Source organism: Staurois parvus, unplaced genomic scaffold, assembly GCF_062004578.1.
Source record: "Staurois parvus isolate SC_StPar_1 unplaced genomic scaffold, SC_StPar_1.0 ptg000655l, whole genome shotgun sequence".
Lineage (NCBI taxonomy): Eukaryota > Metazoa > Chordata > Amphibia > Anura > Ranidae > Staurois > Staurois parvus.
The window spans coordinates 155,966-179,203 of NW_028318451.1; the positions used below are offsets into that span (position 1 = coordinate 155,966).

The 23,238-nt window shown below is 41.6% G+C and overlaps 1 protein-coding gene across 1 annotated transcript in view; it reads left to right on the forward strand.

The window, feature by feature from the left end:
- The window catches only part of DHX57 (DExH-box helicase 57), a 144,622-nt gene that overhangs the window by 71,700 nt on the left and 49,684 nt on the right, over positions 1 to 23,238 (forward strand). The window contains exons 13-19 of the mRNA XM_089694177.1: positions 862 to 978; positions 4,506 to 4,602; positions 4,866 to 5,039; positions 6,149 to 6,349; positions 8,335 to 8,611; positions 10,136 to 10,231; positions 18,119 to 18,202. Coding sequence (XP_089550303.1) covers positions 862 to 978; positions 4,506 to 4,602; positions 4,866 to 5,039; positions 6,149 to 6,349; positions 8,335 to 8,611; positions 10,136 to 10,231; positions 18,119 to 18,202 — 1,046 coding nt within the window. The remainder of the gene's footprint in view (positions 1 to 861; positions 979 to 4,505; positions 4,603 to 4,865; positions 5,040 to 6,148; positions 6,350 to 8,334; positions 8,612 to 10,135; positions 10,232 to 18,118; positions 18,203 to 23,238) is intronic.

Consider the following 23,238-nt stretch of genomic DNA (forward strand, 5'->3'; position numbering starts at 1 on the left):
GGCTCCCAAAATAAAAATCAGTAAATGTGCATTTTTTTACCTGCAAAAAATGTGCATTTGTTATTTTATTGTTAAAAGGTGAACTTATCTTTTAAGAAATATGTAAACTGCCATTGCCAAGTCTAGTGGCCTGGCTATGTTTGACTTCAAAACTCAATAACTTAGAATGGAATTGAAGCCATAAGTATCAACATGACAACCAGGAAACTGGTATTTTCAAAAAAACTGTTCATTAATAGTAGCATCTATAATCTCTCATAGCATTTTTTAAAAGTGAAAAACAAATACATGTTACTTGAATATGCTCATCAGGTAGCTTATTTCCACTAAGGACACTTGGGAAAAGTGTTAAAACCTCTGCTGAGATGTTTACTGTTGTCTTTGTTTTTAAACTGGTCACTAGATAAAGCAGTCACTGAGTAAGTAATTGAGGGAGAATCTCTCCAATGGGACCCAGACAACAATAAAGACCTGGTGGAAGGCCTAGCCCTGTTTTAGACACTTTGTCATATAAGCTAAACATTTGGTAAACATGCACACAGTTGCAAAAAGGCTGCATTTTGCACATTCAGTTGTAATTTTCTGACTGGAAGTCATGGGTGCAGCTTCCTGCCAGCAACCTGTCTAAATTAGTGACAGTCTGAAATATACAGCAGCTGTTTGCCAGTATACGCACTTTTGAGCTGCGCTGGGGTACAGGGAGGTATACACTGCCCTGAAAGCTGTAGTCCTCATGTGGTATGCGTGTACTCTAACACAGTAATATAATCCCAGCAGTTTCTGAATTGTAAAGCTTTTGTAAAAGGTGTTCAGTGTTTGAATGTTGTTCAGTAAATGCAATTATATCTGTTTTCATCACAGGAGTCAGCAAATCTGTTATTAAAACACTTTCTACCATGGATTTGGATAAAATTAATCTTGAGTTGATTGAAGCTTTGCTGGAATGGATAGTTAATGGAGACCACTCCTACCCATCAGGTTGGTAGATGTCAAGCAGCAGTTAAATTAAGGCTTACCAGTAATATTTGCACAAAGGGAATGAAGACATCTAACAGCTAAGATGTAGTTTACCTTTTCGCAGATTTTAGGTTGTGTGCCATGCTTCAATGTTGTTAATTGTCTAGTAAATGTATATGCTATATTCATATTACCTTAAAAATGCCAAGATTACAGATATACAGCAACATTGTAGTGCCAGTGCTCCCACAAAGCAGGCTCGAAGGATTTTATTCAAACCTGTTCACGGTGTCAAATCTCAACAGGGGTATTCATCTAAATCTGGACTTAAAATCCACAAGGTCAGTAATTGCCTCTCTGAGACAATACATGAAAACATAGATATCCAAGATGCCTATCTGCATGTTCCCATTTATACATATCAGCAGCGCTTCAGTGACAAAAAATCACTTCCAATTTGCTGCACTGCCCTTTGGCTTATCCTCTGCTCCCAAAATATAATATAATATTCATAAAGATCCTAGCAACCTTCTTGCCATTCTCAGAACTCAGGATGTATAGGTCACAGGCTCTTAGTAAACCTTCTTCTTCCAGTTGTTGGCAACTCTGCACAGAACAATTCAGATGCGCTAGGCATTTGGTTGGGTGATCAATTTTCTAAAAATCTGCTCTCCAGCCTTCTCTTCGCTTGGAATACTTGGGTGTGGTCCCAGACACATCCCAAGCAGATTTCCCAGAATAGAAAATTTCATCTCAGAGCTTACACTCAAGAACTGGGGTCAAAAGACAATCCACAATGACATTCTTCAAGAGAGTTCTAGGCCTCATGGTGGGCTGTACCATGTGCTCAGTTTCATTCAAGCCTCCTCTCTCAACCTACCCATGCTCCTGTCCAGCTAAGCAGGGAGTTCCCTAACCTTGTGGATCCCAAGCCCAGCCCTAACAATAGGGGGGCGTTCTATATCACTGGAAAGTGATAATAACAGATGTCAGTTTTTTTCTGGGGAGGAGTGTCTCTTACAGTCCAGGTAACATGGTCCCCTTTGGAAGCCAAGCTCCCAATCAACATTCTGGAGCTTAGAGCAGCTTGGATGGCTTTGCAACACTGCACCACACTTTTCCGTGGCCACCCAATTAGGATGAAGTCAAACAATGCCACAGTTGGGGTTTACATCAACCATTAAGGGGAAAAGGGGAGTCTTGCAGCCTGAAGGAAGAAAACCAGATAATCTCATAGATGAAAATTCACTTTCCAGCGATATCTGCAGTCCATATCCCAGAAGTGGAAAAAACTGGCTAGCCGCCTACCTCATCTGCTAACACCTGAATCAAGGGGAATAGGAACTTCATCTAGACATCTTCAATCTGATATGTCAGAAATAGGGTACTCCAGATGTAGACATCCTAGCCTCCATATTCAACAACAAACTACCTCTCTTTGTAGCCAGGACCAAGTATTCTCTAGCACTAGCCTTGAATAACTTATTAATTCCCTGGTCTCAATTCAGGCTTATCTACACCTTTCCTCCAGTGCAAATTCTGCCTCATCTGCTTAAACAGATGGAGAAAGAAAGGAAACTGGTGATTCTCATTGTCCTGAACTGTCCAAGAAGAGCCTGGTACACACCATACTCTATCACAGTGTTTCTCAACCTTTTTTCACTCAAGGTACCCTTTATATTTATACACAATCTCAAGTCACTCCATTATTAAATGGTGAAAAATAAACAAATGGTTTTACATAATGCACCAACATAGACACATACAGGAAACCCAGCATTAGAGGCGATTTATTCTTCCAAAGCAGATATACCTTTGTACGCTGCTATTGACTAGTGTTCCAATGTTTCTCTTCTCCTTCAGTTTCTCTCCCTCACTCAGCCAATGTGATGCTGGGGAGGAGTAAACAAGGATGCTGTGCGGATGCCCAATGTCCTCCTTATCAACTGATGATGTCATTGGTTGTTAGGACCCTGACGGCAAGAAAGTTGTAATGGTGCACAATGAAAACCTGTGGTTTTGTGTAAATAAGAGGCTTGATTCACCCACTGTCTTATATACAGTTTTTGGGCAAATTTTAGGCATTTTGCCAAGGCACCCTGGTAGAAAAAGGCTGTTCTAGCAGATGACGTAGTCACTTCCCAACAGGCCAGATCTGCTATCTCAAGGTCATCTATGCTATCCTACTTCTCAATCTCTGGAAGGGTCAATTCTAGGAAGATCTGCTATCATACCTGGAAATCCTTCTTTGCCTTGTGTGAACACAGGCATTTAAATCCCAGAGATTACTCTGTGCCTCGCATTCTGGCATTCCTACAACCAGGCCTTAACCAGAATTTTCCCACAAGCACTTTGTATGAAGAGGTCTCGACTTTGTCCAATCTCTTTCTCTGGCTTGGCTCTGTCATAGAAAAACTTTTCTTTAAGGTGTATTTCACATCATGCCCCCCCTCTGCCCCTCAGAAACTTCCCTTTAAACCCATCAGTAATATACCCGTGGATGACCTCTCCTGCAAGGTAGCCTTTTAGGTTGCTATCGTGTTTGTCAGACATGTCTCTGTGTTGGTGGCTCTCTCCTAATAAAAAGTTGTTCCTCATACTTTACAAAGGGAAGATTGTCTAGCCCTCGAGACCATATTTTCTTCCCTGAGTGGTATCAGTATTCCACCTCAATGAGGACATAATCCTATCATCCATATGCCCTGCTCCAAAGCATCCAAAGGAAATCTCTCTTTGTTGTGTAGGCTTAGTTATAGATATTAGAGTCTACCTCCGAGCTACAGTTTTGATCAGATAGATGGCCTCCCCATCTTCAGTACCTAACAGGCGACACCCTGCTTCTAAGTTTACCATTGAAAGATTGAAAAGAATTCTGATCACTAGAGCTAACACTCTCAATGACAAATGTCCTGTGCTTTTACATGCTTATTCCACCAGATAGGTATTAGTGTCCTGGACATTTCTGCACTAGTCTTCCCAGCCCCAGCCGTGTAAGGTTGCCACCTGGTCCTCTGTTCAGATGCAGCGGCACTCTTGGTTGGGTCTGTTCACCCTTGTTGTTATTAGGCCTGTTGGCACAGTTCTGTTTGCCTGGTTGTTGCTCAACCTGTCCTGTCCTGCATGATTAAGATAAGAGGAATTTTGACTTCCCTATAAACTCCATATCTTGGAGTACAGGTTACCCTCTCCGCTAGTCTTTTTTTTCTGCATTGCTTGCTATGAAACTGAGGCTTCACGTAGTGGGGTAGTGCTTGCCGATGTTCAATCACCTGCAGGTAGGAACCTATAACCCAGGGTATGTGAATAGTTTGTCAGCGTCCTGTATTGTACTCAAAGATATGGAAAGGTAAGTCTAAACTCCTCTTTTTCTTACTTTGCAGTGTTTAAGGGAACAAAATGGAGCAGTGTGCATATATTGAATAGAAGTATTGTTTTTTTGTTTTTTTTATTTTGTTTTGCCCTGACACACACTTTAATGATTCGACAAATAACATTTCTGTTATCCTCACTATGTGTTGCACTCTCTAGTTTTTGTTTTTCTTTTCTAGGTGCTGTTTTAGTATTTTTGCCTGGTCTGGCAGAAATCAAAATGTTGTATGAACAACTACAATCGAATGCCTTGTTTAGCAATCGACGCAGCAAGCGGTATGTTAATCTCCATAATTAATAGACATTGTGGGGTTTATTTACTAAAGCTGGAGAGTTCATAATTAGGTGCACTTCGGCTTAGAAACCAATCAGCTTCCAGGTTTTACTGCCAAACCTTAATAGAACAAGCTGAGGTTAGAAGCTGATTGGCTACCATGCACAGCTGCCCCAGATTCTGAGTATCAGTTTTAGTAAATCTACCCGTGTGTGATAAAAAAAAAAATACACATCCATTTTCTGTTTCATTTTTGTTTCTGCAGATGTGTGATCTACCCGTTACATTCATCTTTATCAAATGAAGATCAGCAGGCTGTTTTTGTTAAACCGCCACCAGGGATTACAAAGATAATAATTTCCACCAATATTGCAGAAACTTCTATCACAATTGATGATATTGTGTATGTGATTGACTCAGGCAAAATGAGGGAGAAGAGGTAAAAATGTATTACACAACACTACATATCATTCTTCCTATTTCTGTATTACTCTGAATTCATTCTGAATAGCACCCCCACGCATCTCTGCCCACAGCGTGATCTTGGGTGCGGCAACCTATAGGGAAACCATGCGGTTTCCTTGCAGATCTGTTTTGTAAACGGTGCATGCACCTTTTTTTTGTGTGTGTGAAACGCTGGCATGGCAGCCCTTTCATATCAAAAGAGGAGGGGCTTTGGACGAGATATCAGCAGTCTAAACAGACCTCTGTCTCTTTTTTTTGAGACAGAGAAAGGGACTGAAGACAGTCCCTTTCTCTGCAGCCTGAGCTGTACTGAAACTGAATGAGATAGGAGTCTGTATAGACTCCTTTCATTTAGAAAATGAAACAAAGTTTCATTCACAAGCTGACAGTAAAAACAATTTACTATCTGTTAGTGAATAAAGACAGTGATTCATTATTCACTGAGAAAAGGAAAAGGGTTTGGTAAACACACATTTACCAGCTCCCCCGCTCTCAGAAAAGGAAGGGTACCTCCTCCCCCCCCCTCCAAGCTATCAGCAATCTGTCAGTGGCTGCAGTTAATGGGAGGGGAAGGAGGGCCATCTATCAGCTGCAGGGAGGGATGCTCCGACACAACAGAGGTGGGGGACACTAAAGGGGGGGGGGTGTCGGAGCAGTGGGGGGACATCTAGTCTTGCAGTTGGATCCCTCTGTGGCTGCCCTGCAGCACTGAAAGTTGGTGGGAGAGGCAAAGGAGGGAAGTCGACAGCCACAGAGAGATCAGGGTTTGCTTAAGTGACCATGAGCTTATAGCAGAGGAGGAATGCAGGTTCGTATGGCGTACGGACCTGGCCAGTTAGCAGCAGTGCTGTAGGACCATACAGACCTGGCAGTGAAAGGGATAAAGTAAATAGGCCAAGCCACCTATGAGGCATTCTGGGAGTGGGAGTTGTTGTACTGGGTTGGTCACTGAATTTTTTTATTTTCTCCTAGTGTTCAAATTAATCCTGTATGCATCCGTAAAACCAAATTGTCTCTAAAATCTGCATGCCTCAATGAACTTCAATAAATAGAAAATTTAAATTTTGCACTTGTCTTTTCTAGATATGATCCATCAAGAAGTATGGAGAGTCTTGAAGAAACATGGGTATCTAAAGCGAATGCCATTCAGAGAAAAGGAAGAGCTGGCCGCGTGACCTCAGGTGTGTGCTTTCACTTGTTCACCAGCCACCACTATCACCATCAGCTTCTAAATCAACAGCCCCCAGAGGTCCATCGTATTCCACTGGAGCAGCTATGTTTACGGTATATGCTATATTTTTAATATATTTACTGAAATATTCGTGCTTGAATTTCAAATGCTTTTATGGAAATGCCAACTGCTTTAGCTAATGTAACCTGCTTACTCGTACTACATCAGTGAGTCACTAAATAGTAAATCCAGACAGTCCGGCAGTTAGCATTTTAGGAGGTCAGAAATGTCAGTAAGATATTTTCTAATAAGGTAATTAAAGTGGAATTCCAGTCATAACTTAGCTAACACTAAACCTACTCCTACCCCGATTCTAAACCTATTCTATCTAACCCTGTAAAGAAAAGATCACTATACTTTTGAAGGAGCTCCAGTCCTGTCCCAGGCTGAGCTGTCAGCGGTGGCTTCTGTGTGCAGGAGAGGCTGCCGGCAAGAGATGCCCCTTAGTAAGTCTATGGGTGATGTCCCCTCCTCTTCATTTCTCAGTCATTGTCGACTATCTGTCTGCACACACAAGCCGATGCTGGAGACCAGACCGGAGTAGCTTCAAAATAGGCGAGGACAGCGATCTTTTCTTTACATGTTAGGTAGAATAGTCTCAGAATAGGAGTGGGAGTTGGTTTAGCATTAGGTTATGACTGAAATGCCACTTTAAGCTTTTTAAATTGAGTATTTAACATGTATATGCTTGCATAGGTTCTCCTTAACTGATGTTCAAAACATAATAGATTTTTGCAGAGTACAGTAGCACAAGCTGCAAATTTGCATACACATGGAAAACGGTCAAAGCAATAATTCTTTCATAAAGCCCTGTATATGTTTCAGACAGTCAGTAGTGCTTGAAAAGACTGTGCTGTGTTCTTTAGAAAGCCCATAATGCTGTAGGAATCCCTTCATCAGAGGTGCACTCTGTACTAATTGTTTGTATAATGAAGAGTGTGTGTATACATGCTGTATTTAATTTGCATCTCAGCTGGGGACAGATTTACCACAAGGCAAACAAGGCATTTGCCTAGGGTGGCATTTTTCAGGGGGAAAGCGGTATTGTTCGGGGGGGGGGGCAGCGCCACCCCACGAAATAAGGGATGGAAGAAGAGACGCATACAGCATGGGGACCAGGTGGGATCTGAGAGGGGCTGCTTGGTGGTGCATGCAGAGCCTGACCCATGTTCCCAGGGATGTCAGAGCTGTGAAGGTGAGTGTCTTCTCTCTCACCGGGGTGGAGGGGGTTGCCAGTGTCGGGCGGGCGGTAGTGAAAGGCTCTCTCGGGTGGGGGGGGGGGGGGGGTGGTTTGCTGGGGTGTTGTTGGTCAATGTCAGGCTCTCTTAGTGGGGGAGGGGGGTGTTTGTCGGTGTCAGGTTCTACTCGGGGGGGGGGACCTGATTTATGTGTTGCTTAGGGCAGCACGAAACCTAAATACACCACTGATCTCAGCAAAGGGTTTAGAAGCATGTTTCTCATATTGGTCACACTTGAATAACTTATCAGGTGGGGGCTCATATACTGCCATGTAATGACAGTAGGAAACTAAAAGGTTAATTAATTCTAGTCTATGGGTTTCTTGGGAACATCACAGGGAAAGCAGATGCAAAAGATGAGGGGAAGCACAAAACCTCATATTCCTGGAGTAGGATATACTGGGGAATAAGCCTGCCATAATGTGAAGCTATGCAGCTGTGATGGTCTGCGTGTTTTTTTGTGTTTCATTTAGGGCAATGCATTCATTGCAATTGAAAATCACATGAAAGAAATGCATGACCCATTTTTATAAATGCACACCACACCAAATGCATGCTACACTGGTGTGTTGGGGTACCAATAAAAATTAATGACACCACTGCCCACCTGCAAAAGTGAAGCACACTTTTTGTGCATTGTAGAAAGGCATGCAATTTTGCATGTTATCCTGCAATGCACACATATGAACCCAGCTTTAGTTCTGCTTTAATTTACATTGACTTGCTTCTTGTTAGTTAAAAATAACCAATTTTAACTGAATATTTGAGCTGTATCTTTTCTTTTTTGTGCTTTATCTTAGAATAAAGATTTTGGACATGTTTTCTGAGTGCCGACTAGATACAGTTTTGTCTCGGTTAATTGAACCCCCAAGAGTGGAATCGGTTCAAACTTCCAAGCTACGGCTTCGGGATCTTGGGGCACTCACTAAGCAGGAAACTCTCACGCCGCTGGGTTATCATTTGGCTTCCCTGCCAGTAGATGTGAGAATTGGTAAACTGATGTTGTTTGGTGCCATCTTTTGCTGTCTGGACTCGGCTCTCACTATTGCTGCCAGCCTGGCTTTTAAGTCTCCTTTTGTAAGTTTTTTTGTTTTTTTTTTTATATTAAACTTTTTAATTTACATCTGAATGGCTGCATTATGGAGTGTCACATCATAAGTTGTATAATACAGTAGTGATTATTCGGGGGGGGAAGTGAGGGTATAATATGTGGTATACCTTTATAGGAAGAGGAATTAAACTGATTGAAGAAATATCGTAATAATAGTTGGGCGAGGGCCTTCCATAAATACCCCCTGGGGAGAACCCTGTATAGGGTTGCAGTAAGATTTCTATATTGTGTATAGATGTTGCCATTGCCTTATCTGTCAGTATAGCAAGACATTTCTTTTTTGCTTCCCTATACTTGTATAAGTTGCTGAAGTACTGCTTTGATAAATAGATACATTTTTATTAGATCCATGTACTTTCAGTACATAAATTAATATGGAGTTTTTTGTCTCTCTATTTCTCTATTTTCTCTCTATTTCTCTCTACTTTATATTTTCTGCATTACATACATAGTAGGCACTGATGCAAAACAATGTCTTGGTTTGAAGAATTGTACAAAGATATACTGGACATACGTTTAAGTAACCATACATAGAATTTGGTGGACATCAACAGTAGTACACAGTGATAGGCTTGATATCTTGATGAAGCTCAGGAATGTCAGGGGAAGGGTGGGGTGGTAGTCTCTGATCAGAATAAACATGACCCCTTGAGTAAAGAATGTACAAGTTTCTGAATTTATTGTATTATGTACTTAGTAAAGTGGAGACAGCATCATGCAACGGTGTTTAGTACATAAATGGTCATTTAGGGCTTGCTTACATGGATGGTCCTCATGCATTAAGGCTACGTTCACACTAGCGTTATGTTCAGGCGGCAGAGAGCCGTTTGGGAAGCGTTTTTACCGCTTCCCAAATGCCTTGGACAATTTTGCACATTGCAGCACATGGTGCTGTTCTAACGGGAGCGTTAGCGTCGCAGCAAAACGGACGCCACTGGTCGAGTCAGGAGGCGTTGAAGCCTCCTATTCTAGTCTATGGTGCCGCTCCGCAAACACTCGGCCGGTGTTTGCGATGCGGTTGTGACGCAGTTGCGGGGCGTTTGCAGAGCGGTAACACCATTTAAACTTCATTATAGGTGTTTGTGGGGCATTTTTTAATGCTCGACAAACGCCTAGAAACCTCCGCTAAACCACACATGCGGCATTTGCGGAGCGTTTGCCGAGCGTTAAAAAAGCGCTATAGGGGCCTTTGGCAAGCGTTGGTAAAACAGTCAAGTGTGAACGAGCCCTAACACATGCTTTTTCAGAATTATGATGTTTTTAAAGAAACTAATGCAAATAACTGCAAAAGAAAATGCTTGTAAACTGACTAAATATTCAGCGTGCAGGACTTTTTTCCAGATTCAATAAAACATTACGGTGTGAATACATCTTACTGAAAATACTGGATTTTTACAAGCATTCATATTTAACAATAAGAGAAAAGAAGGCAAACAAATGCATGCTAATATATTTTGTGCATCTTTGTATTCACTCTGATTTGTGCTTAGGTGTGTCCCTGGGATAAAAAGGATGAGGCCAACCAGAAAAAGAAAGAATTTGCTGTAGCAAGCAGTGATCATTTGGCTCTTCTTCAAGCATATAAGGTAAACATCTGAACATAGACAAGATGGCTATGATGAGAATACTGCTAATTTACCACTTACCAAGGCTTCTTTTACATTGTTTTAGAGATGCAACAAAGTGACTGCCACATGTTTGCTCAGCATTGGCTTAAACCCGTGTTTCTCACATGTAGCATCTTAGTTAACACTGCCCAAATGCCACCACTAGTTTTCAGGTTTTTTTCACAAAGTGAAGTGAATGCTTCAAAAATGTGTGCTAAATGTGTAAAAAAACTCTTTGGGTGTGTTTTTGGCACGCTACAGTTGAACTCGAGATGGCAGGTTGCGGCAAAGCCTAAAGATTGCGACATGCCCTAAAATTCCTGAGACAACACAAAGAGAATTGACACTAGCATGCTGGTGTATGCTGGCCCATTCACCTTACATTTTTAATTATGTAGCACATTAGCAGGCGGTACCAGATGCTTTTTTCTTATTTGTACAGCACAGGACATGGTATCTTTTTGTTCATGATTACTTTGTTTATGCACCCGTTATGGGTGAATGCACACTGGCCAAAAATAGGCAGGCAGCACAGCCTGAATTTTGTGTGTGTCCTTGGGTGATGGATGTGCCTCTGACGTTTTCCATCAAGTAGGCATCATTACAAGAACACCTTGATAAGATAGAGGGTTGGGCAGCTACATGGCAGATGAGGTAAAATATTGAGAAATATAAAGTTATGCACTCCCATGCATTAAATGGGCATGTACAGTATTTAAGGACAATAATCAATAATCCTACCCCTATACAAAACAATGGTTCTGGAATACACAGTTCAGTTTTGGTCACCAATCACGTTTTGGTCACCATTAGTAATAGCTAACATGTCCAGATTGTAATTGTATCTCCCAATCCGTATTTTTATTTTATTTGGTTTTATGAGATTGTTTGAGGTTTTTGCATATAATATAGTCTATTCCTTCTTGTATAATGAATTATTTGTTAATCTATTAATTGTAGCAGGCTGTGGGCTTGTTTTTTAATTAGATTTTTTTACCACAAGATGGAGTTTTCCTCTCAAATGACCCTCGTGGCATTTACCAGTAGGCGGTCTGACTTATTAGCTTCCCGTTTGAGCGCAAAGTAACAAGAAAAAGAGAGGAAGGCGCCTCTAAGTGCAGTATTAACAATTTATTAGTAGACAATGGAAAATTTGCACTTACAGGATAAATGGTTAAAAAGACTCATTGTGTGGTAATTGGATCCAGGTGGGACATCCAGCCGTCCAGCAGCAAGCTATGCCTATAGGATCAGGAAATAGAGTCCAGGATGTGCCTGTGCATCAAAAATGAAGCTTGGAGAGCAGAGTCAGATGTAGCAGGTGAAAGGGGCGGTAATGCATTTCGGAGCATGCTCAATAGGCTCCTTCTTCAGACCTTCCAGATCCTATAGGCATAGCTTGCTGCTGGAGGGCTGGATGTCTCACCTGGATCCAATTACCACATGATGAGTCTTTTTAACCGTTTATCTTGTAAGTGCAAATTTTCCATTGTCTACTAATAAATTGTTAATACTGCACTTAGAGGTGCCTTCCTCTCTTTTTCTTGTTACTGCATTAGAGCCTTACTTCCACTCTAAGAAGAGCTGCCTCAGTGTTACTGCTTCCATCCCTGACATCCATCTGGCACCTTTATCTTACAGCTACAGAGGTTGGGCTCCAACAAGCGCACCCTATATAATATACATTTTTTGAGCGCAAAGTTACCTGTTGTTGTGGCTGCTTAACTACTGGCGTTAAATATGTCCCCAGCGTGATATACAGCATCAAGCTGGTCCCCCGACGATGTCATTTCTCTGACTAAATGTGTTGGTTGTTGCTATGATGTGATGTGTCATCGCGCACACCCTCCAACCGGAGCCTGGAACCCGGGACGATAACTTAGCCTACTGCTTTGGAAGCTATTATTGTTTACCCACTGTATGCAGTTTTGTTTTTCTGCTGCCCATGCACAAGTTTTATTTCATAATGCCATTAGTGACTTTGTTGTGGCCTTTTAAACTACAATTTTTAAATAACTGAGATTTTTTACATACGACACTTTGGGCATTGGCTATAGGATATATCTAAGAGCTTAAAGTGGAAGTAAACTCCTACTAGACACTTGTACCTACAGGTAAGCTTATAATAAAGCTTACCTGTAGGTACAAGGAATATCTCCTAAACATGTACCATTTAGAAGATATTCCGTGTCCCTGCAGTCAATGACATCACAGGCATGTGCGGGAGTGACATCATCGCGGTTCAGCCAGTCAAGCAGCCAGAGTCTGTGAACTCGGAAGGAAGACCGGGTGAAGATGGAAGCCTTGTCAGCAGTGACAGCATGCCGCTGGAGGGCTTTGCTCTAAGGTAAATTTTTCATAATGTGCTAGTATGCGATGCATACTAGCACATATGAAATTATTTTGCAGAGGAAATTTTTTTTCTTTGGCGGTTTACTACCACTTTAAGACCATTTATAACTTAATGGTTCACATAATCTGGTAAGGGGCTCCCTAATGGTGTCACTTGGTGGTGGATGAACACTTTATCCAACAGGAAGTTGAAGTGTGGGGACACTCTTCATATGATTTAGATTGTGAAAGGAGTTTGTTTTAAATTTTGTTCACTTTGGGACTTTATTTTTCATATATGTATTATATTGATTAATTTAATTCCTTGTTGCATATGTTATACTCACATACAGGATGCTAATTGAGTACTCTTGATAGTAATGTGATTTATTGCTGCTTTTTGTTTTTAATTTTTTTTAGCTGTTGGTATCACAATTGCTTAGTGGCTGCTTTTTCTTTTTAAACACTCCAGCGCAGATTTTTTTTCTTTCTTTTATCATTTGAAATACAAAATGTTCAGCAAAGGGCAACAAAATTATTAAGGGAAATGGAGGACCTCATCTTTGAGGATTGTTCACATAGATTTCAGTTATCCACTATGAAGAAGCACAAAAGAGGGATATGATTACAATGTACAAATATATCAAATGTGTAATAAACTGTTTACTCTAAGGTCCTTGAAGAAGACACATAACCACTATTTGAGGTTAGAGGGAAAAAAGGTTTAACCTTAGACTGTGGAAAGGATTCTTTTCTATTAGAGCAGTAAAATTGTGGAAGGTCTCTTGGAATTGGAAAAAAATAAATAAGGATGAACTGGATGGGCCTTTGTCTTTTTCAACCATGCCTAACCTAAATTATGAAGTCTCTGGAAATTTCTTTCAGTGGACCATTTGCGAATGGATTTTGCTGCCTGTTCCATACAACTCTACTGGGGAAAAAGGAAGGGCTTTATCCAGATTCATTGCATATGACCCTGAGCCCAGAGAAATGGTACCTTAACTACTCTGCGAAGATCAGGGACCGCCTGCAAGAGTGTCCGGCAACACGGGACCCTGTGGGCAGTTTTAACCTGGGTACCTGGTATTTGGTACTAACGCTGGCAGGGTACTCTACAGGTTCAGGATGGTAATCCCCCTAAGTGAAGTTGTGTCCCTTTAGGCCCCTTTGGAGCATGTCTGCTATGATGGATGAAGACTGTGTGGCTCTTTGATGGCCCTGCAACCTGGACTGGCGAGTAACCCAGTAAGAAATTTCCTCCTGTAGCTGTCCCCCATGCATGTGTTCTATTCTGTAGGATCTTGTTTGTGCTGTGCTGTTGTGGGAGGGGCAGAATGTGAGCTGATTGTTTTTCTGTGCCTTTTGGTGGAAGCTTGGTCTCTGCTGCTATGCGCGGCAGTGGAGAAAGTGGGTGGGTCCAACAACCTGGCGTGGACAATGACGTCACGGAAGCATTGGTGCATACGTGAGCTCCCTAACAGATGTGGAAATGTACCTGCAGCTGGACATCTCTTTTTTCACAGCACAGTCACACAGGTAGAGCAGCGGGTCTCCTGACCCAGGACATTTCTTTGCAAGTTTTGTGGTGATGTGCAGTGGGGGTTGCTAAGCCATTGGGTGTTTATTTGCTACAACAAAACACTCCTCTCAAATGGGTGGCTGTGTTATCTTCCATGGGGTAAAGCCTTATATCCCTCATGGCAAAATGCAGAAAGAGAGGTGGAAGTGAAGGATGAAAGGGTGGCCTCCTACATCCCTTCTTCGGGTGGGGAAGGCCCCATACATAATTCACCCTGTAATGGCTCTCCTTAGGGTTAGTTCAGCTCTGAATTATTGCCTTTTATCTGATCTTTCCATGGTTTCAAAGCCATATTTTTCAAATTTTTAGGGAGGATATTTCAGCATCCATCTCAGGCCGGTGTGAACAACTCTCAGGGGTTTTCACTAGATTTCAAAGCCTGGGGCACAAACATGAGAGTTCTTTACCCTCCTCCCCTGTTGCAGGAGGATGATGTGTTGGAGAATTATCCATCCTCATTTGAAGTGTTCTCTCAGAAGGGGCTTGGGGTCCTAGCCTGTCTCAGGTGCAGAGTACCAATGTTTTTTTTTTTTTAGCAGATTCAGTCAAAACTAAGTAAAAGTTGCCCCTGTCAGAATCTACTTTTCAAAAAGTCAGGGCACTTGGTTCCTGGTGACTTCTAAAATTCCCAAATCTTTACTGAGCATCCTCATTTTCAGGAAGTACTCTATGCCAATTCATCTAGGGAAGGTGTTTTTACCTCTTAAATGGTTCGCTTGAGCGTACCCTATGGAGAAGGAGTTCTCTAAAAAGAGGAGTTCTCAGTAGTAGACCTGGCTATTTCCTAACTGAACAAGACCCTTTTGGTCCCGATGAGTTTCCAGTCTTTAAGGATGCTATGGATAAGAGTTTGGAAACCTACTTTAAGGTGTCTCTCTCTTTGGTAGGTGTAGCTCTACAGCCAGCAGTACCTGAGGAGGGTGTATGCCAAGCTCTTGAAGTGTGGGCAAACCATATGCTCTGGCCTAGGGAATCTGATCCTGAGGATCCTGTAATTGGATAATACCTGGCGGTTTTCCCAGGAGATTTGAGCTGCATGGAATAATTATACTAAGCAACCCTCTAAACTGGGAATTATGCCTGCCCATTTGAGTCCTGTGGCTCAAATGTTAATCTACTGAAAATTTGCTCATGTCCCTGGAGAATAAAGAAAAATCATTGGCTCAAAAGGTAAAGTCTTCTTCCACTGCTAAAAAGCAGTCCTTTTGTCAGCCACAGCCCTCGAGTTTCAAGTTGAAGCATACCACCCAGTGCCACTTTTTTTTAGTGAGGGGCATCCTCAGTCTTGTGGGTTGGGGCACACTCGTGAGCCTTCATGGCTGTCTGAACCCAGAACATCACAGACGAATTGGTCCATGATGTGGTGTCAAGAAGTTTCAAGCTGGAATTACAAAGCTTTACCCCTACATGCTTTATTAACTCAAAAGGTTAGCCTTAAAGCAGAGCTTCTTTTTTTCAGCACTGGGAAGGTTTCTTTCTCCAGGTGTAATGGCTTATATTCAAACTTTTTTATGGTTCCAAAGCCAAACAAAGACTTCCAACCTGTTCTGGACCTCAAGAATACCATCAAATTCCTGCAAGGGACATCCTGATCTTTCTACTTCACCAAGGGTTTGCCGTGGTAGCTTCGTCACTACCAGTTTGTAGTGTTGCCGTTCAGCCTTTCTCTCAGGTCTCAGGTGAAGTCCATAAGGTCTCTGGAGAAAATCTTTGTGTTTGCATGTGCGTGCAGTGGGAGATTGTCTCCGCAGTTGATGTGGTTCCATATTCCCAGTTCCTCTCCAGGGAGTTGCAGTTCAATAAGATTACCCTAGGACAAGTCTACAGTCCCTGGATCTGCTTATGCATCTGAATCCCATAGGCCAGGTTGGCTCTGGCTCTTCCTGGATTTAGCACAAATAATTAGTTCTGAATGCTCTGATGATAGATGCCAGTCTGACAGGTTGGGGAGGTGTTTTGGGGAACTAGTCATTTCATGAAGTATGGTTGGTGGAGGAGCAGACCTGGCTGATCAACATTTTGAAACTGGGGGTTAATTTGACTTGCTCTACAACATCGATCTGGCAGCTTTCAGTGTCTCCTGGTTTCAGTGCAATTGGACAATGCCATGGCAGTATGTGGTGTGACACATTTGGCTTTTATTCAATCTGATCAGGAGTTGTCTCTGGCCTTGAGTACTATCAAGGGCCAGAGTTCAGCTTTGGGCATTCTGTTCAAGAGGCCTATTGTGTCTTATTTCTTTGTACAAGGGGTCACACAGATTGTACACCTGTCCAGTCTCTGGTGTCCCCATGGGACCTTAATTTGGTTTTGTCTGTTATATAGCATGCTTTGTTTGAACCCATTCAGGCACTGTCACGTTTTGGCACTTCATACTTACATAGTGGTCTTTTTGGTGGCCATTAGGGTCTTGGAGCTGGCTGCGGCTACATTCTCTTCTAAGGCAGCATTATTGGTCCTTCACCAAGATAAAGTAGTGTTGAGGTCCTAGCCTTGTTTTTTGTTACTGTCCTTTGGTTCTAATCCCAAAAACCCTGCTTGGATGTGGTCCACACTGTGTAGGCATACCTGAAGTCTATGGCTTTGTTTCAGCAATCTGACTCTGTTTGGTCCCAATCCACTTTTTTTTCTGTGGATCCAGCAACTAATTTCTCTGACCTCTGGCAGTAAGAATGTTTCCCTTTTTCCAGTTAAGGTCCATTCTATCAGTAGTGTCAGTGCTTCCTGGGTGATTCAGCATCATGTTTCAACCTTTTAAGTTTCCAAAGCTGGTAACTGGTTTTCTGTTTACAGGTTTACTACTCTTTTTCCAGGTAGATATTTTCACCTCTGAGAATGCTGGTTTGGGGCGGAAGGTCCTGTAGGTGGCTCTGTAGTAGGATTTTTCCCTGTTCTGCTTTTGGGTTTGGGGATTGTTGCTGCAGTTGTTCTGTTTGCCTGCCGCTCTTTTTCAGTGCTTTTGGATATCTCAAGTAGTCACAAATAAGAAGAAATCCCGTGACCTCTGATGTAAGGATTTAGAATTTTTAGTTTATCTGTGATACTTTTTTTTTATTTGCACTAACATACAATTTTCAGGACAAACTTTTGGGGTATCTCCCCTTCTTCAAGGTCCAAGCAGTACTACTTCACAAAATTTTAGCAGAATGTTAAAAAAAAACACACACACAAACAAATTGTTTGATTGTGTGTGTGTGTGTGTGTGTGTGTGTGTGTGTGTGTGTGTGTGTTTTTACCCTCAGAGATTGTATCTTTTAACATTTTGCTAAAACTTTGTAAAGTAGTATTGCTTGGACTTAGAAGAAGGGGCATACCCCAAAAGTTTGTCCTGAAAATTGTATGTTAGTGCAAATGAAAAAATTATTACAGACAGTACTCAATTGTTTCTGTTGCAGGTGCACTAATACGTTTACAATCACCTCGAGTTGTTTACCTGGAAAATCCGTTTCTTGGAGTACATCACAGGACATCTTTATCCTCTTGTATGGTTCCTCAATGTTTGCTACAAACTGAGGCTATATTATGCCGAGGGGATGGGGAAGTTATGTTTAGGCAGGGAAGACTGCCTTATTTGGCCAGTGTCCATTCACATGTAGGTGAGAACATTATCCAAGTAGTCATGAATAAGGAGAAACCCTGTGTCCTGTGTTGCACAAAAGTACAAGTAAACCTAAAATCTTAATTTGTTGCATCTCTTAACCCATGTGTAAGAGGCCTAATTGGATGATAAAAGAATGGATGTTAAAAAAAAAATAATAAGACAATGCTACAATTCCTACAGATTGCTTATGTCCTTTCTGTCAAAGACTTAGTCATCACATGCTAATCTTTAAATATGTCTAAGTATTTGAAGCATTTCTGTGCAGCAAATGTTTACTAAAAGCTCATCAGGGGAGTGACTGCTCCATTCCTATTAAAAGGTACATTTAATAAAAATATGGTTTCCATATGTTTAGGGCTGGAGTAATATCATGAAGGAAAACCCACGTGCCGGTTTCCAGTATTGCCGGGACAATTTTCTGTCATCAAGAGTGATGCAGGTAAGTTGTTGTTGCTGTTAGTGGTGTGCGTATATGTATGAGTGTGTGTGTTTGTATATAGTCACAGACACACATACATTTGTATGCCAGTGCTACAAATCCTGAATTTTATAAAACCTTCAAATTAATTTTGTCCACTTTAAGTCTGCCCTTTAAGAGTTTTACTGTTACAAGGTGGACTCCCTGCTCTAAATCACATATATAAATGTGATCCGCGGTCCCACCGTGTTCCCGGGCCATGGATCTGTGCACCTGCTGGCCCAGTGGTGCTTCGATTCAGTACAGCACCGATCACTCACCATATCCAGGTCATTGATGTTTGGCCTGGTCCTGCTGATCGGTTGTACTGAATCAGAGCTCATCCTGTGCCTGTGTTTACATATGATGCACATTCTGTTCCAGAGAGAGAAGAAAGTAAATGCAAGTGAGTCAAAGCAGCACACTGAAACCGTAAAAGCACAGTTCGGTCACATATAACCCCCTGATTGCCCCAGTTAACCGTTTCACTGCCCTGTCACCAGTGTCTTTACTAGTGTACAGATTTTTTTACTGATCACTGTATTAGTGTCACAGGCAACTTCAGATAGCGTTAGCTTCCCTCCCAGATAGCATCAGATTTCCCATCACTACATTACCATCACTTCAGATAGCGTTAGCTTCCCTCCCAGATAGCATCAGATTTCCCACCACTACATTACCATCACTATAAACCTCCACTGCTAGTATAGCAGGATCAGCCCCAACACCCCCCCCCCCAGCCAGTGCAGTGTCCGTACATCACTGTCACTTGATACATTACACACACAACTGCAAATCAGACCTGATCTCTGCTAGCACTAGCAGGCACATTTTTTTTTGTAGCTGTTCAAGCAATTCCTGACAGTTAGGTGCTCTTTTTCCTGTAAGTCACACTAGGTACCTATAAATGTAGTGGCCAAAATGTCCAATGAAAGGTACACTAGTGAAGAGGCCTACAGGATTCTGAGAATGTCAGATGAGAGCAAAGGGGAAGCCTCACTGACAGAATCTGCCTCAGAATACGAACACATAGAGAGCAGCAGCACCATGACGGATAGCTCAGATAATGGAGTAGAGGTCCCTGCTAAGGTCAGGCGTACCCAACCTCATGCCCAGGTTGCTAAGGTGTTAGAATTAGAGGATGATTCTCACATGAGGTAGAGTGCCAATACTAGTGCCGCACTAACTTCTGGTGAACTGGCAAGCACCAGCATCCTAGTACATCCTGGTCTTTTACATACAAGCACTGCAGTATCACTTGGTGACGTGGCGCGTCCCATAAGTGCAGTACAAGCTGGTGCAGTGGCTAGCACGAGTAGTGTCCCGCAACCACCAAGAATTTTATTTGCTTGCAAATCTTGATTGACAGACCAAAAATTCTGCAGCACTCGTACTTCCCCCATTCACTCCAACCCAGAATTCAAGTGGAAACAGCAAATTTAACTGCTCCCCTTGATTTTTTGGAGCTATTTTTCATTTGAAATCTGTATGGATTGATTGTGGAGCAAAGCAATTTATATGCACAGCAATATATCACTGCCAAACCAAATTCAATCTTGCCAGACTATTTGCATGGAAACTTATTACAGTTTCCGAGTTTAAAATTTATGGGGGCCTAACCCTCAACATGGACATTACCAAAAAGAATGAGTTGCAGTCATATTGATCCAGAGACCCCATTCATCATATGCCTGTGTTCTCTTCTGCCATGGCCAGGCATAGATATGAGAATATAATGCGATTTATGCATTTCAACGGCAATACACTCTGTCGTCCTTGGGGCAACCCTGAATATGATAGGCTCCACAAAATTCAGCCCCTTGTAAATCACCTTAACTATAAATTTGCAGAAGTGTATATGCCCCATCAAAACATCTGTGTTGATGAGTCCCTCGTTAATTTTTCTGGCTGCCTTAGATTCAAACAGTTTCTTCCCAGCAAGTGTGCCAAATATTGGGTCAAAATGTATAAGTGCTGTGAGAGGGCAACAGACTATACAATTGTATTCAAAGTAATAGCAGTCCAACATCACTAACCAGATAAATCACTGTTTTTGGTATAAATTATATTTCTACGTGGCAAATAATTTACTAGTGGGTGTAGTAGAGTAATAGAAAACCAACAGACCCAACAGTCATGACATGCATGCTTTTAAGGATGTGGGCAGCAAGTAGTGTTAATGCTGGGTATAGTGCACTTCTCTCTGAAAACCTGAGTAAAATGGGTCATTCCAGACATTGTTCAGAAGAACAGCATACTTTGAATAAAAAGTTGTTTGGAGAGGTGAAGACCTATAAAAAAAGTGCAGAAACCTATAGAGCTCAGCTAAAATGATCTCAAAATCTTTAACCACTTCAATACCTGGCACTTTTCCCCCCTTTCTGCCCAGGCCAATTTTCAACTTTCAGTGTTGTTGCACTTTGAATGACAATTGCACGGTCATGCAACACTGTACCCATTAAAAAAGTTATCATTTTTTTCACACAAATAGAGCTTTCTTTTGCTGGTATTTAAACACCACTGAGTTTATTTTTTTGCTAAATAAACAAAAAAACCTGAAACTTTTGAACAGAATAATTTTTCTTCGTTTTTGTTATAAAATTTTGCAAATAAATAAAATTTCTTCATAAATTTAGGTAAAAATGTATTGTGCTACATTTCTTTGGTGAAAATACCCCAAATTAGTGTATATTATTTAGTCTGTAGGAAAGTTACACAAACCATGGTATATGTACAGTATCTGACAATCGATCAATCAGTGTACTAACGGCCATTCTTATTTCTTGATACCCGAAAATGCCAGCATAGTACAAATACCCCCCAAATTGCCCATTTTTGAAAAATAGACTGTCCAAGGTATTTAGTAAGAGGCATGGTGAGTTTTTTGAAGGTTGTAATCTTTTGTTACAATTTTTTGGAAAATGTAGAAATTAAAAAAAAAAAAACATTTACATATTGTCACCAGTCCAGTACAGCGTGATTATATAACTGGTGTGGCGGTGATCAGGGACACTGACTAGTGACAGTATGTAAAAAAAATATATATATAATATAAAAATATTTTTTATTACATTATTTTTTTCTTTTTTTACAATTTTTTTTTTCAACACACTGTGACCAAAGCAATACAGTGTAACCATAGTAACATTGAACTGCTCTGGGCAACTGATCAGGATTTTTTTTTTTTTAAACATTATGATTGCTAATACCAATGTACCAGTAAGCACCCTCAGGCTTTTAAAGGGCTTCATTACATTTCCTGACTACCTATCACAGTTTCTAAGGCCTTGAAATGACAGAATATTACAACCCCACCCCTCCAAATGACCCCTTTTTGTAAAGTAGACAGTCCAAGGTATTTTCTAAGAGTCATGGTGAGTATTTTGCAGATCTCATGCCACAAGTTTTTGGAAAATGAAGAAAGAAAAGATTTTTTTTTATTTTTCAAAACCATGTGACAAAAAATCTGCAAACTACCATGCCTCTTTGAAATGAGGAAATTACACACCGCAAAGCGTTGGATGTAGTGGTGTAAAGTATGGACTCTAGAGCAGTTGAGACATGTTCTCTGGAGTGATGAATCACTCTTCTCTGTCTGGCAATCCGATGGACATGTCTGGGTTTGGCTGTTGCCAGGAGAATGGTACTTGCCTGACTGCATCGTGCCAAGTGTAAAGTTTGTTGGCGGGGGATTATGGTGTGGGTTTTTTGTAGGAGGTTGGGCTTCTTCGTTCCAGTGAAGGGAACTCATAAGACGTCAGCATACCAAGACATTTTGGACAATTTCATGCTCCCAACTTTGTGGGAACAGTTTGGAGATGGCCCCTTCCTGTTACAACATGACTGCACACCAGTGCACAAAGCAAGGTCCATAAGGACATGGATGAGTGAGTTTGGGGTGGAGGAACTTGACTGGACTGCACAGTCCTGACCTCAACCCGATAGAACACCTTTGGGATACTTAAAGTGAAGACTGCAAGCTAGGCCTTCTCGTCCAGCATCAGTGCCTGACCTCACAAATACACTTCTAGAAGAATGTTCAAACGTTCCCAGAGACACACTCCTAAACCTTGTGGACAGCCTTCCCAGAAGAATTGAAGTCTCCCCATGGGAAAGAACAGAGCTGCAGCATGCATGTGCACTAAAACATGTACCTGAAAGGATGGTTTTTTGTACAAAAGGTGTGAGACTCCGCGCTGAGCTGCACAATGAATATTGTTGGGTCGAGGCTGGAGGTAAGTATTTATGCTGGAAAGTGAGGCAATCAAGTAATTTTAAATACTGGCTTGAGGAGGGTGTATAAATATGCAAGCATAGTTTGTGTTTTTTGTTTTATTACTTTAAATTGATTTGAAACAAAATGAAATTCACTGTGATAAATATATCTATGACAATGAAATATAACCTCTCCCATGTGACTTGAGCACATTTTATAGACCTGAGGGACATTTATTAAGCAAATTAGCAACACATTTAACGTATTTTTTGCTCTGTAAGACTCACCTGACCATAACATGCACCTAGGTTTTAGAGGAGGAAAACAAGAAAAAAAATATTCTGACGCAATGGACTGCAGACATAATACAGGAAATGACCAGAGACTGAGGATGTATTACAGGAGATGACCAGAGACTGTGGATATAGTACAGGAGATGACCAGAGACTACGGACATAGTACAGGAGATGACCAGAGACTGCGGACATAGTACAGGAGATGACCAGAGACTGCGGACATAGTACAGGAGATGACCAGAGACTGTGGACATAGTACAGGAGATGACCAGAGACTGCGGACATAGTACAGGAGATGACCAGAGACTGCGGACATAGTACAGGAGATGACCAGAGACTGTGGACATAGTACAGGAGATGACCAGAGACTGCGGACATAGTACAGGAGATGACCAGAGACTGCGGACATGCTACAGGAGATGACCAGAGACTGCGGACATGCTACAGGAGATGACCAGAGACTGCGGACATGGTACAGGAGATTACCAGAGAATGCGGACATGCTA